Source organism: Camelina sativa, chromosome 20 (assembly GCF_030686135.1).
Source record: "Camelina sativa cultivar CO46 ecotype springtype chromosome 20, ASM3068613v1".
NCBI lineage: Eukaryota > Viridiplantae > Streptophyta > Magnoliopsida > Brassicales > Brassicaceae > Camelina > Camelina sativa.
In genome coordinates this window covers 2,903,002-2,917,960 of record NC_141899.1, presented here as the reverse complement: position 1 = coordinate 2,917,960, position 14,959 = coordinate 2,903,002, and the positions used below count along the sequence as shown (strand labels likewise).

At 36.7% G+C, this 14,959-nt stretch overlaps 5 protein-coding genes across 6 annotated transcripts; 2 read left to right on the top strand and 3 right to left on the bottom strand.

The window, feature by feature from the left end:
* Positions 1–97: 97 nt before the first annotated feature.
* On the top strand, positions 98–1,665 carry LOC104768964 (uncharacterized). The gene is made up of 2 exons (XM_010493071.2): positions 98–465; positions 717–1,665. The coding sequence occupies exons 1-2, from the start codon at positions 209–211 to the stop codon at positions 1,495–1,497; spliced, it is 1,038 nt and encodes a 345-aa protein (XP_010491373.2). The 5' UTR covers positions 98–208; the 3' UTR covers positions 1,498–1,665.
* Positions 1,666–2,539: 874 nt separating this feature from the next.
* Positions 2,540–6,273, top strand: LOC104708345 (uncharacterized). The gene is made up of 5 exons (XM_087505791.1): positions 2,540–3,043; positions 3,291–4,277; positions 4,344–4,411; positions 5,335–5,641; positions 5,868–6,273. Exons 1-5 carry the CDS (start codon positions 2,577–2,579, stop codon positions 6,154–6,156), a joined length of 2,118 nt encoding a protein of 705 aa, XP_087361917.1. The 5' UTR covers positions 2,540–2,576; the 3' UTR covers positions 6,157–6,273.
* An 809-nt stretch (positions 6,274–7,082) lies between these two features.
* Positions 7,083–8,402, bottom strand: LOC104708346 (zinc finger CCCH domain-containing protein 54). The gene has a single exon (XM_087503630.1). It carries the CDS (start codon positions 8,057–8,059, stop codon positions 7,313–7,315), a length of 747 nt encoding a protein of 248 aa, XP_087359756.1. The 5' UTR covers positions 8,060–8,402; the 3' UTR covers positions 7,083–7,312.
* Positions 8,403–9,246: 844 nt separating this feature from the next.
* LOC104768958 (uncharacterized) lies at positions 9,247–10,354 on the bottom strand. Its single transcript, XM_010493066.3, has 2 exons — positions 10,005–10,354; positions 9,247–9,624 (listed from the first exon to the last, which is right to left on the bottom strand). Exons 1-2 carry the CDS (start codon positions 10,237–10,239, stop codon positions 9,407–9,409), a joined length of 453 nt encoding a protein of 150 aa, XP_010491368.1. The 5' UTR covers positions 10,240–10,354; the 3' UTR covers positions 9,247–9,406.
* Positions 10,355–12,711: 2,357 nt separating this feature from the next.
* Positions 12,712–14,914, bottom strand: LOC104772153 (flavanone 3-dioxygenase 3-like). 2 transcript variants are annotated; one of them, XM_019242083.2, is made up of 3 exons: positions 14,671–14,914; positions 13,427–13,742; positions 12,712–13,266 (listed from the first exon to the last, which is right to left on the bottom strand). In XM_019242083.2, exons 1-3 carry the CDS (start codon positions 14,820–14,822, stop codon positions 12,991–12,993), a joined length of 744 nt encoding a protein of 247 aa, XP_019097628.1. In that variant the 5' UTR covers positions 14,823–14,914; the 3' UTR covers positions 12,712–12,990. The 2 variants fall into 2 exon arrangements, with proteins under 2 accessions (XP_019097628.1, XP_019097629.1); XM_019242084.2 differs by lacking the exon at positions 14,671–14,914 and adding an exon at positions 13,863–13,953.
* Positions 14,915–14,959: the final 45 nt, after the last annotated feature.

Below are 14,959 nucleotides of genomic sequence, written 5' to 3'. Positions count from 1 at the left end.
AAAATACATGACACCAATCAACAAGTAGAAGCAAATTTGGTGTGACGTGACGTAGATCCTTATTTATTTCCATTGTTTTGCATGGAGCATGCGTGTGTACCATACCGTGCACGTACACCCCCACACAACTCTTTTCATAAAAGCCCTTCATCTTTCCAACACCATACGATTAGAGTAGTAACCATACTAGATCAAAAGCAATTCCAAAATGCTCTCCTTTCTCATCCCAGTTGTACAGCTTTTTCAGGTGGTTATCGCTGCCATAGCATCTGTAGTCTTCTTAGTGTTCGCCGGTATAAGCCTCGGCGGCTCAGTCGTAGGACTAATCATAGCCACACCCCTTTTTGTCATCTTCAGTCCGATTCTCGTACCAGCCACTATAACCACTACTCTCGTAGTCGGCGGGGTTGTGGGCGCCGCCGCCCTCGTAGTGACGGCATTTGCTCTCGTATTTTGGCTATTTAAGTAAAAAAAATTTAAATTATTTAATTTACTATTATATTTTCCTCGAAATTTAAAGAAACCCTATCGAAAATTCTTGAGATTCATGCTTATATATATTTTTTTTTTCACGTGGACACGTAGTATACGTCCTTTTATACTCAAAAGTGTTATAAGGCATATTAATCTACAACGAACCTGCATAATGCATGTTTTCAGAACAAAGAGTTTCTAAATAGTTTGATATAAGTGGTGTGTTTGTGTGCGTGATGTAGATATAGGATTGGAGTAAAACCAAAGAACAATCCACCTCCTAAGGGAGCTCCAACCAAAGCAGATATACCAGGAGCAACGTCAGGAGATATTGCAGGGGGAGCGTCGGGGAAGAAATCCGGAGGAGCGTCGGGAGGAACGTCGGGAGGAGCATCGGGGAAGAAATCCGGTGGAGCATCGGGAGGAACGTCGGGAGGAGCATCGGGGAAGAAATCCGGAGGAGCGTTGGGGAAGAAATCCGGAGGAGCGTCGGGAGGAACGTTGGGAGGAGCATCGGGGAAGAAATCCGGTGGAGCATCGGGAGGAACGTTGGGAGGAGCATCGGGGAAGAAATCCGGAGGAGCGTTGGGGAAGAAATCCGTAGGAGTGTCGGGGAATAAACCCGGAGGAGGGAAGGGGGATAAGCTCGGAGGAGCGCCCGAGGATAAACACAGTGGAGCGAAGGGAGATAAAAACGGAGGAGCCAAGGGGGATAAGCTCGGAGGAGTCGGAGGTAAACACGGTGGAGCGAAGGAGGATAAATCCGGAGGAGCAAAGGGGAGTAAACACGGAGGATTGAAAGGGGATAAACCCGTTGGAGCCAAGGGAGATAAGCTCGGAGGAGCCAAGGGGGATAAGCTTGGAGGAGCAAAAGGGGATAAACTCGGGGGAATGCAGGGGAGTAAACCCGTTGGAGCCAAGGGGGATAAACTCGGAGGAGCAAAAGGGGATAAACCAGCTGGAGGAGCGTCGGGAGGTAAAACGGGGGGAGGGACTGGAAAAAAACCGCCGGCTTGTTCGTAAGGATGATATGTAGCAAACTGAAACTTAATTATTGGGTTTCATAAATTAAACCTAATGTAGCTATCCTATTACATGTCTCAAATATCATTTGTATTAATGTGTACTATAAAACACTGCACGCATTTTTCATTATAAATTTGTTTAAATGAAGTAATTCTTCGGTACTAACATACATGAATGAGGCTGGATCCAAGTTAATCAAAGCAATTGTATTATACCTTTAAAGCAATTGTGTTAACCAAACCCAATCCCTTTTCAGTTCAATGGAAGCAATAATCTCTAACCCATAGACATATCATAATTTTGTTGAACAGAGTCTTTTTAGGGTAATGATCATCTTCCTGGGATGATCTCGTTCACGGTTATTGGATTTGGAGAGGGTGAAGACAAGGGATGATGCCTTAATTCCGTATCAATGCTCAGTTGAATTTTTCTCAAAAAAAAAAAAGGCTGTGAGTTGATAAGTTAGAAAACAAACAAATATAATCCCTAACTGTCTATGTCTTCGGGGAAAACTATCATATATTATTTTCAAAACAGACTTTAAGCAAAACTTCTGTTGTGTATTTCTTCTAATTTAGCGTTAAAAAAAACAAAGATAGTACTAAATCGTTTCACCAATTGCCAGTTTCAACCAACAATCTTTTAATTAAATAAAAATAAATCAAAATTCATCAAGTACCAAAATGTATCATTTACCTCATTTATTGCATGTACGTAGATGGCTCAAAGTAACAACAACAAACCTTTCTTCACGCTTTGATATTTCATTAAGCAATAGAATGAAAGAAAATAGCTTAGTTTTTTTCCAAGAAAGAATAAATTTTTAAAAAGGCCTAAAAAACATGACAGCATCTTTTCTTTTGAAACATGACAACCCCAACGCGCACACACACACACACAAAGAAAAGAGATATTAAAAAAAAAAAAAAAAATTGTGACGTGACGTAGCGTAGGTCTCCCATTCACTCCAATCGTTTCGCATGGATGTGTATCGTGCACGTAGTAAACCACACAAATCCTTCATAAAAACCCCTCTCTCTTCTCATCACCAAAACACAACAATCCGATCAGAAAAGATGAGCGAAGAACTTAATCAAAACCCATCATCAGCTCAGTCTCTGTCAATGAGAGAGGGCAGAAAGTTTCCTTTTCTGTCTCTGCCTCAAACATCATCAGCTCAGTCTCTGTCAATGAGAGAGGGCAGAATGTTTCCGTCTCTGTCACAAAACCCATCATCAGCTCAGTCTCTGTCAGAGAGAGAGGGAAGAAAGTTTTCTTTTCTCAATATGTTCTCTTTTCTCATGCCATTGTTGGAGGTTATTAAGATCATTATTGCTTCTGTTGCCTCCGTAGTCTTCTTAGGCTTCGCCTGTGTAACCCTCGCCGGTTCTGCCGTGGGATTAGTCGTAAGCACACCGCTTTTCATCATATTCAGTCCCATTCTCGTACCCGCTACGTTAGCCACGGCTGTCTTAAGCACAGGGTTAACGGCCGGTGCCTCCTTTGGAGCGACAGCAATTGGTCTCATCATGTGGCTCATTAAGTAAGATCCTGATTAAACAAATTATATTGGAATCACTCGAGATTTATATATACTTATATATTTATTCATTACATAAGAAAACTCAGTAAGTTATATAGTTTATGTCACAACATCTTTTCCCTTTTTTGAAACATCATTTGTAAAAGTTGTCAACGTAATTAATAAATTGATATATTGTACATCATTTGTTTTCTTAACAAATCTCTGACGTATATATAATATATGCAAACGCGTTTGTGTGATGTAGGCGTAGGTTGGGAGTAAAGGCGAAAAATAATCCACCTCCAGCCGGACTTCCACCGACTTCGGGAGGAGGAGATAAAACTCTGATCGCAAAGTCAAAGTCAAATTCAAAGACAAAATCAAAGTCTAAGTCTAAAGGTGGGTTTAATCTGCCAGCTTGGTGTAAAATGATCCCAGGGTTAGGTAAATTTGGGGGTGGGAAAGGTAAATCTGGGAGTAAAGGAGGTATGTCTGGCAGTGAAGGAGGTTCGTCGTCGTCTGGGGATGAAGGTATGTCCGGTGGTCGAGGAAGTAAATCTAAAAGTAAAGAACATAAACTTGGAGGTAAAAAAGGTAAATCAAAAAGTATAAAAGGTATGTCCGGAGGTATGTCTGGAAGTGAAGGAGGTATGTCGTCCGGAAGTGAAGGTATGTCCGGAAGTGGAGGAGGTAAATCTAAGAGTGGAAAACGTAAATCCGGAGGTCTAGGGGGTAAATTCGGAAAGAAAGGAGGTATGTCCGGAAGTGAAAGAAGTATGTCCGGAAGTGAAGGAAGTATGTCCGGAGGTAGTATGTCTGGAGGTAGTATGTCCGGAGGTAGTAAGTCCGGAGGCAGTATGTTCGGACGTAAATCTAAAAGTGGAGAAAGTAAATCTAAAGGTCTAAGAGGTAAGAGTAGTAAAAAAGGTTTGTCCGGAAGTGGAGGAAGTATGTCCGGAAGTGGAGGAAGTATGTCCGGAAGTGAAGGAAGTATGTCTGGAAGTGAAGGCCGAAGTATGTCTGGAAGTGAAGGAAGTATGTCCGGAAGTGGAGGAAGTAAACACGGAGGTGGAGGATGTAAACAAGGAGGTAAACTCAGAGATAAGCTCAAAAGTAAATACGGAGATAAGTTCAAAAGTAAATACGGAGGTAAGCTCAAAAGTAAATACGGAGGTAAGCTCAAAAGTAAATACGGAGGTAAACACGGAAGTGGAGGTATGTCCGGAGGTCGAGGCAGCTTCGTGGAGGAGGAGTAAAGGACATTGGTGTTCCAACATTAAGCAGAACACTGTGCATTAATTCAAGATTTTTATGAAAGGCTTCCTAAAACGTTTTATGTTAAATGTAATGTTGAATCTGATTATAAAGATAACAAGAAATACTATAGTACAATGTTTATTTAAAAAATAATAATAATGTGGGAATGCTAGCTTTATACCTTTCTTTCTTGAAAGTATTTGAAGATCTGTTGTAGACTTTGCTTCAGTTAATTAGTTATAAGGAAGCATTTTATTATAGTTAAACGAATATAAATTGAAAGAAGTCATGGCTGTTAACCGAAGGAGAGGAGGCTTGATTGGTTACTTTCTATGTTGAAATAGATTTTACATTTCTGATTCAGAAAAAATTTCAAATGACAAAGCGGTTTGGGCTTGTTGAAAATGACCAAAAATTTCCACTGCTTTGTTTTATAACTTGAAATTTTCACACTTTGGATATATTCACTGTTTCTTTAGTTCCAAGACCAATTTTTCTGTCCGCTCTCTCCAAAAATAGTACATATAAGAAGAGTATATATAGGACTCGAATTTGGGTCTATTAGACCTAGAACAGCACACACCATAACTAGTTGAACCATCAATATTTGGTTCGAGAATTTTTTGTTTGTATTATCCAACTGCCCCACTTGGATCGGACAACCTCACAAGAATCTTGAAATTCATCTCACATATATGTATTAATGTGAATATAAATATTATTTTATTTTTACGAGATTTTTTAAAAAAATTCAACATATGACAATTTCATTGAGCCGAATCTAGATTTACTGCAAGCATCAAACTTCAGCAAAATCTAGCCTCCATGGATTATCTTTCCAAGCACCTGTTTTAGGATGTTCCGATCCGACCGTAAACATGAATTGCAACACGACAATTAATGTTTGAGCTTTTAACAAGAAAGAAAAGAAGGTCCAAAATGCATGACCAAAAAAAAAGGAGAAGAAAAAGAATGCAAATGTGACGTGTTGTAGATCTCTAAATTTTTGCATGTAAAAGACTCCTAACAACCATCCGATAATAAAGTATGAGCCGATGGGAAGGACTCCACCAAAACAAATCTCAGTCATCCAAATTTAAAATTTATCACAATAATGTTTTCTTTTCTCATCCCATTGTTGGAGGTTTGTCAGGTGGTTATCGCTGCCGTGGCATCTATAGTCTTATTAGGTTTAGCAGGTCTAACATTCGCTACTTCAGCCGCGACATTAACCGTAACCACACCGCTTTTCATCATATTCAGTCCGATTCTTGTACCAGCCACGATAGCCACTGCTGTCTTAGCTTCAGGGTTCACGGCCGGTGGTACCCTAGGAGCGATGGCTGTTGCTCTCATCAGGTGGCTCATTAAGTTAAATTAAAAAAATAATAATGAATAGGAGTCACCCTGAGACTTATGCTTCTAGTTCTTCATATACATTTATACATTAGCCTCTTGCCAAGGCTACGGATGTTATTATTAGATATAAATATTTCGAATCCACACTAAACGATGGTCGTATATGTATCTCAGTGGTATATTTATAACCTTTGACATATTTACGCACTTGCGGGTATATATGTAGGCGTAGGATGGGAGTAAAGCCGAGTGCGGAAAGAACTTCTTCAACTCCTTCAGTCCAACTCAAATTGCCAATTTATGGTGGATATGGAGGATCTTGGGGAGGAAAAACATTTTCTGGAACATTCGGAAAACCATTCTCTGGAAACATCCCAGCATGGTTAAAAGGTACACCTGCCACCGCAAGTGGAAGTAATCCCGCGAGTGGAGCTGCTGCACCTGCGGCTGGAGCAGCGGCACCTGCGGCCGGAGCTGCTGCACCTGCGGCTGGAAGTACACCACCTACATGTTAATAGAAAATTGGTTAAGTTGTTACAACATGTATTATGATTAATATATACTGTGCAGTACGTTCACTAATTCATAATTTTGTGACTCGAAACTTAAAAGGAAACAAAAGCTTTCTAAAACGTTTTATATTATGTAATGTTTATTTTTAGGGTATAATGCGGTAACGCTTAATTGCATCTGTCCTGAAAGGATTTAACGATTTGTAGTACATTTTGCTTTTGCTATTTAATTATACGGACGCTGGTAGTACTACAGCAGGTAATGAACAAAGAACATAAACTTCTTTGGAAGAAATCATGAACAAATGTGACATCGACGTTCTATATGTATGTTGTAATTCTTTATTTCTTTTGGGTTTAACGAAGCAGCTTGGCTACAAAACTAAATAATATGTGTATATATATATGTACAAGTGTGTTACAGGTGAAAATTTTGGATTAACATATCAGACCGCCCTTCACCCAAAACAATTCATGCCCGATAAATTTAAGTTTATATTTCTACCCAAGAAAATTGATTATTGAATTTGTAAAAAGAAGATGATTAGTCAGATGTATCATAGATTCATAGCCAAGATTCTTCGCTTGAACCGTTGAATTTCTTTTCCCAAAATTTTCTTTATATATTAGTAACGTCAATAGACCATAAAACATGGTTTTGCTCCTATATATAGATTACATTACAACTCTAAATACATATTTTCTTCTCTTTCAACTACATTTAAAGAAAGAATCGTATATGTTGTCAACTAAATTGCTTTTTTTCCGGGTCAACGATTGACAACCCCAAACTTTTTATGATATACAACTATTATATTTGTGTAACGGTTGCATGACTGGTGAGTGGTGACTGATACAAACTTAGCTCATATAAACTCCGTTTTCTTCTCAAACTTCGGTTTAATTAAAAAAAAAAAAAACCATTGTAATTATCTCGAAACTGATAGAGTGATAGACTTCAAATAAGATCAAGAATCAGCTTACAATTACATGATCAGTGAAATAACTCTTTTAAACAACATTACAAGAAATCATTACGATTAAATTTACCATATACATGACAAGATCTCTCATCTTGAATCTTGATCTTGTGGATTTTGTTAAAATCCACTTTTATTTATTGGTTTCTTCTTCTCTCTCTCCCCTTTAAATTCACAATTTAATTGACCAGCTCTGAGATCCAATCCAAACCGAAATTCAAATCGAAATCCAAATCCAAATCAGACGGCTCATAATGATCATCCACAATGCTCATCCGACTCCAACACTTCAACAACACCTTCTCCTCGTTACTATCTAAACCACTTTTCCCGCTTTTCTCCGGAGATCGTGACGTGTCATAATCCTCACCGTCCATTCTCATCGCCACCCCATTACTGTTCCCGCCTCTAGCTCTCACCGGCCTGTAAGCGTACCTGCACCTGTGCTTTCCCTCAGACTGCCGAAGCTGCTCCGGCGCGTGTGCGAAGAAACACACTTTCCTCTGACACAAGTTCCCGGCGTTGCAAGCGCGTGTTCTATAACGCGCCGGGTGGAGCCAGTACTCGAATACACCGTGTGCGAATTCGCATGAGTCCCCACGGTGGCATGCTCCGTTTCTGAAAGCCGGGCATGCGACTGCGCAGTAAGTGTAACGCCGAGGATCACGGCGTGTGGCTTTCTCGCCGCGGTGAGCGTAGGGACACTCAGTCCAGTCGTGGCTGCGGGTACGTGGACACCGTTTTATCTTGTAAGCGTACATGCGGAACTCATCTGAGCCGTAGATCGCATCGTCGATGGTTGGGATCGGAGGGTCTACTATGTCGTATGCTCCTACATTCCCAGGCTTACTCACGATGTACCCTAAAGCAGAGTATTGCTGGTCACCTATATCGTAGAATGCCATTGGACTTACACTTTTCAACATTTTTTTTTCATGCAATGATCAAAGATTTAATTTGGTTGATACATTTTTTTTTTAAATTTAGAAAAGGAAAAAAAAAATGATAGAGATCGTCGTAAAAAATCGAGGAAACCGAAAGACGAATTTATAGGAGAAAAAGCGAAATGAAAAGTCGAATATTCTATATAGTTTTACCCTTTACAAACTTTTGAAATGAAAAATGCCAAAACTATATTTTAAACGTTACAGTTAATTTTTTATTTTTTATTTGCAAGAAGATTTATACGGTTTACATAAAGAAATATCTTAACGGAGACAGAACATGGTGAAAGATAAATTAATACGATTTCAAGTTTTTTTTTTTTTTTTCTTCAAATTTAGCATTTATCAGTGTCACGCACGATAGATAGAGTCTACTACCCTAATTTACGAACAATAGATTAGTAAAATATTTGATTATGTCGTAAAAAATGGTATTGATTCGTGAGCGATATAAGTTAACAGACGTTACGTAAAAAGCGTTTTTAAGGTGAAGAGTGAAAAACATTTGGAAACACATGAGTGGTAAAAATTGCATGGGAAGGCACAGGTGTAAATGGTAATCAGAGGAACATATAAATAATAAAGCGGAGACGAGCACCATCTGGCACACGTGTCGAGACGTATCCTTTATATCCTCGACAGCCGTTTCTCTTTCGCGAAACTTGGTAGGTTTGGTGAGCCCGCAAACACACAAAAACTCTCAGAACCATTTGATGAAAAAATAGTTTTGCAAATTTTTTATTTATATTTGTTTTTGTCGTTTCTAAAAGTTTGTTTCAAGCAGGAAACGATACCAGTGGCAGTGAAGCAGCGAATACACCAAAAAAGTAGCTTAGTTTTTAGAATTGGACTAATTTCTTGAATCTTTTAATAATGGGTGGATTGATTCAAAAATTTAGACTAATCATCGAATCTTCCATTTAAGATGTTGTATAGTGGTATTGAAGACTCGAACTATAGGTTGGTTTATTGTATCTAGAATCTCTTGACACTAAAGTAGCGTTTAATTTATGGCAAGTCGGTAAACCGACGGTTTTTTTGTTCAAACTTATGTCAGCTAACATGTCTTGTTTGAAAAGGAATCAGATGCATGCGTTTTTTTTTTTTCAAATAAAGAAATCAATTACATTAAACAGCTTTCCTTCAAGTAGCAGCAAATTATTCTATAATTTTATTTTCTAATTCGTGAAAAACTATAGACGTCAATATGCAATTATGTTTCGAGCATAAAATGCAGAATCAAATATCAATATAGATCTAAAAAGTATGAAATCATTTTAAACGTTAATTACTAATATTTTCTTTATCAAAAAAACAAACAAAAAAAAGCTAATAGAAATCTTTCACCACTTTCCTTGACGCTTGTATCCTCCGATGACGCTTATTGAAGCCGCGTTTTAGTCTAGTCTTGTAAGAACCACCGACCTCTGTGGCGCCGCCTAAGAACCCGGTCTGAGTTCCGTCGCTGTCATTATCAATGTCTCCTTCGATCGTTAACCCTTCGATCTTAGCCGCAATCGATTCTCCTTTCACCCCAACATCCACATCTATACGTAAAAAGGTACTATCATTTAAAGCTACAAATCTATTGAAGACTATCAAAATACGTATCTTTTAAGCTTTTGTAATCTATATATTTTTTTATTTCTTTTTTTAACCAAAACATGCCATACTGATAAAATCCATACTAATGATCACACATTTCTGTCATGTAAGTTCCGTAGTGATAGGAAAGATCGTGTGTTTAACAATACTAAATACTTGATTCGTCATACACCACAAGTAAATTACTGGATCAACGACTAGAAAAAGCAACATTCTAATATAGAAGGTTTGTTTGCATGCATATGTATAGAATCGTACAAATAGGTAATAATAGAGCCTAAAATCATGAATATAGACACAATGTGTATATTTGTACACAAACCTGTATTAGAGAAGAACCAAAGGACGAGAGCACAAGCAATAAGGACAAAAGGGATTATGTGAACGGCGTTTTCAGCAAACTTGGAACGTGACTTCTCTTTCTTGGTCCCCTCTTGCCCGATGGGATTGTATGGAGCGGAGTCGTCTTCGTCTAGGCCCTTCCATAATCCCTTTGGTGCGGACCAAGGCACCGAGTAATCCTCGGTCACACGGTTCCAGCTCGCGGATCTGTACATATTGCCTCTATATATTCTGGTCGTGTTGTGTTAGAAGAGATTGAATCAGTTTCTTTACAATGTAACTAGCTAAGGCTAAAAGATAATACGTTTGTGTAAAATGAGAAAAAAAAAATCCGTAATTCGTTGGTAAAAGTCCTTAAATATATTAATTATTTGTTGGCGAATTTTAGGGCCTATGCCTTTGGTAAATTCGGATCTAGGTTAGGACTCTGTCAAAATCTTTAATGAAATTCACTTCATTTGTTTATTTGGAAAGCATTCTTAGTTACGTAAATTTTTGTGAAGTATTTAGACATATATTTATGATTGTGAAAAATAGCCATATATACATTACCTTTCTTTTATTCCATGCGTATACATATAATTATAATTTTTTTTAATTCAGGTGGTTTTTAATTACATTGAATTTTCGGAAATAGGGAAAATGATACGCTATATATATATATATATATCTCACATTACAATTTAACACGTATATATATCTTATTATATAAAGTTGGGTTTTGAAAGTTAGTCATTAACAAAATTTTGACATGTGTCAAGTTATTAATCTCAGATTTTGACATGTGTAAAAATTAATATTTAATAGGAGGAATTTGATTACAATAAAAATAAAAAAATTATTTTAATCTTACTATATAAAATTGAGTTTTGAAAGTTAGGCATTAACAAGATTTTGACATGTGTAAGTTCTATATTTAAGATTTTTTGACATGTGTAAAAAATAATATTTAATAGGAGAAATTTGATTACAACAAAAATAAAATATTTTGTTTTAAAAAATATTCTTATTATATAAAGTTGGGTTTTGAAAGTTAGTCATTAATAAGATTTTGACATGTGTCAAGTTATCAGTTTAAGATTTTGACATATGTAAAAATAATATTTAATAGGAGGAATTTGATTACAACAAAAATAAAATATTTTGTTTTTAAAAAAATTAATAATATAAAAAGATAATTATAAAAAATTACAGAAATTTTTTAAAAATACCAAAATTTTTCTTATTTTTTTAAACCAAAATTTTCTCCTACTTTCTCCTTTTTCAGTTGGGAATAGATAATATTAATATGTTGACCCAAAAAAAGATTAATGCGTATTTTTTTCCTAATACTGTATTTTAAAATTTATTGTAGTATATTTAGATTATTTTATTTTATTTATATTTTTATCTTTGAATTATTTAGGATTCATATATTACCATGCTTATAATTTTCTATTGTTTTTTAATTATATCAAATTAATTTTCTTCTAATTTCTCAACCTTGATTGGTTGGTCATAATAACCCTTCTTTTTTTTTTTGCAAACATAATTGTTACCATTATTTATTCAATCTCAAAGGGAGATAACGAGTAGAAGCTCATCAACCTAATGGATGGATAAAATAGGCTAATCAAACACAAGCTTACAACAAACATAGATAGATAGATTGTAAAAACATAAATCTTTGTTGATAGATCCATAGGAGCTCAAAGACTGTGTCACCCTGGTTTGCGGAAAGGTTCAAAATAATTGATTTGGCCACATATGTCACCAAAATGCACTAATTTTTTTTGTTAAGAGTCCTGAGAGAACTTCATGATGGTTAACCTTCCTGGAAGTGATTGTCGGAACTGTGCGAGTCAGTACAAAACACAAAAAGATCATTTGTTGATTTGTAGGGTCGGTAACCAAGTTTTTAAAGCCTCCCAGACGTAATAAACCGGCCATCGAATATGGGTGGGTCCACGGGCCGAGAATAGATGTAGGGTCCACTTAGGAAGGTGGATCCATGGACTGAGAGTGGACATGGGCTCACTAAGCAAGGTGGCGGTTGAGGTGTTACATAGACAGAGGCTACATCATGGTATGTCAAAGACACTTCCATAAATACATTGAGAAATTTAACATTTGTTACTATCAAAAGATTTTGTGACGTTAGAAAAATGTTTTTACTTTCATTGGTTGTTGGAGTAAGCTATTTTGAGATATCAAAAAGATGTGAACATGTTCTCTCCACACATGAGGAGGGCAGAGCCGAGGTTCTCTCCATGGTGGAGAAGGTTGGACACAAGGTTATCTCCCCAAGGGAGGAATGCGGAGCCAAGGTTCTCTCCATGGTGGAGGAGGTTGGACGCAAGGTTCTCTCTATAAGGGATGTGGGCGGACCCGAGGTTTTCTCCATGGGGTCATATATTATTCTATAAGGGATGACAGCGGACCCGAGGTTTTCTTCATGGGGGGTTATACATTATTGTGATGATACATCACTGATTAGTATAGTATGTAATATAATTTAATGCAAAATGTTTTTTGAGCCAACAATTTTAGTAATTAAAAAACTACGCAGAAGTGAAAGTAAAATAGTTGGCTTAATATGTTCATATAAACATTTTCTAGGTGGTGATAAAAAATATATTTGTAACAAAAAGTATATTTAGGTGTAGAAAAATACACTTTTAATAGTAACATATATAAAAGATTTGTAATTGGATATAAATCAGTATATTATAACAAAAATAAAATTTATAAATAACGTACAACAAATTTTAATATATTTTTGTTAAATTTAATTTAATTTAGAAAACTTTAAACCCGCACATCGGGCGGTCTTCATCTAGTATATATATATTTGATATCTATACATGTCCATTTGAACACACAACTTAAACGTAGAAGGACATGGACTAAGTCATACCGTGTACCAAACCAAACCGGGCTATATATCTTACTCGTACACACCTTGAACCACAACGTGTTCGACTCGATCAGTCCTTAATTCTGAGAGTGTCAATGAACCTATCCCCTTGAGAAATGTCATTCTTGACTAGAAAATCAAGAAAATCTTTAAAGCTGCTCTCTTTGTACCGTACCGGATTTTCATCGTTAACCAATTCGCACGGTACACTCATCTTATCGTTCATATCCAAGCTATGCAAGCTCGCGAGGGAGATTCTCGTCTTCTCTTCATTTAAAGTGACTTTATGAACGACGCTCTTGTATAATCCATTGCTTAGCACTTCGACATGGTCGCCAATATGGACCTAATTAAAGAAAAAGAGCATTTTCATTCGATGATAAAAAGAAAATTTGGAATTGAAATTTACGAATATGGTAATGACATTTTTATTTATATCTATACCGAAACGGGTTCACTTTCGGGTAATTTTGGCTAAGGTCTAAACCGAAACAGTTGGAACATACCTTAAGTACACCTGTGACTTGTGGGACAACAACCCAGCGGCCAGAGCCACCATGAGCCATTGGATCGAAGATCTTAAGACCGGCCAAGTTCTGTAGAAGGATGGTGATGCAACTATAGTCTGAATGCGGCGGCAGGCCTAGCGCCTTCTCAGGGCCCGGACACGGTGGATAGCAGTTAACGGCCATGACTTGCGTGCCGTTTTCGTCCATCCGAGACGACAGGTAGTCTCTCCCTAGCCCTAGGCTCTCCGTTATTGCTCCCATTATCTCTATCGATAGCTTCCTCACTTCCTCGCAGAACTTTCCCATTTTTTCCCTGAGATATTTACATAAACGCACATACATGTGTGTATAGTTAAAAGATGTTGATAAATATATTCCATTACCGAGAACGAAAAAAACATAAAAGTTCTTTTTTTTTTTCCCCTTAACATACCTCTTGTTCATAGTCTCTTTTACAACGATATTATTTCGAGCTTACAAGAGTAAACTAAAGCTAAATGTTATGGAGTTAATTACCATTTTAAATTAGTTTTTTTTTTTTTTAATATAGAGGCAACAAAACGGAATCATAAAAACCATGATAAAGAAAGAAAAACAAAACCGTGTGCTATATTTGAGAACAAAATAAAAAAATGTGTGCTACGTACAAATAAAAACAAAACTATATTCTATAATTATTAAGGATGTAGACAAAGAACGGTAAGAGAAACGGACCAACAACTGATTAAGGAAATGTGGAAAATATATCAAAAACTAATGGAAGAAAAAAAGAGACAAGGAAGGCTAAATTAGCACGTTAACTAGCTTCAACAAAATTACATAAATTGAGAGACAATGTTGATAAGAAATTAAATTGAGACTGAGGTTTTCAATCACACAATGTCTATTGCATGAAGGATCTTCAGTATTTTGAAGTTCAAATAATATATATCTATTTTTTTTTTTTGAAAAAAAAAGGTTCAGATATTATCAACATTGTTTTAAACATAAAGAAACAAAAAAGTGAATGGTTGCCAAGTAAAACAGAGGATTCTTTTTTATTATATATTTTTTTGTTTGTCTAAAGAAAAACAGAGGATTGTTTCTGAAACCTTACCTAAGTTAGGACGGTCCAGGTGATAGAGTCCATTAGGTGCACAAGAAAAAGGACAAAATGCGCCGCTATAAGCAAACCCTTTTATGCTTATTTTTGTATATGCAATGTATATGTTATGTATGACCTAATCAGTGACATCTAATACCTGTATCCGGGTGGATTCTCAGGCCAAAGATGAATCCAACGATGAAGAGGATGTGCATAGTGCTTTAGAAAGATCCTCCAGAACTGGATTTTGTCCAAACCGTCTTTGAGACTCGTACTGTACCGAACCGGTGCGTACACATCGTTTGACATAAACTTATTTTTCTCCTTTGGAGGCAGCTCGAAGAAGCCTTTCGCAACCTCCAAGGCGTCGTCTAGTATGGTCTGGTTGATTCCATGGTTCACTATCTGATACAGCCAAAAGAAGAAATAAGTTAAAAGGGGATGAG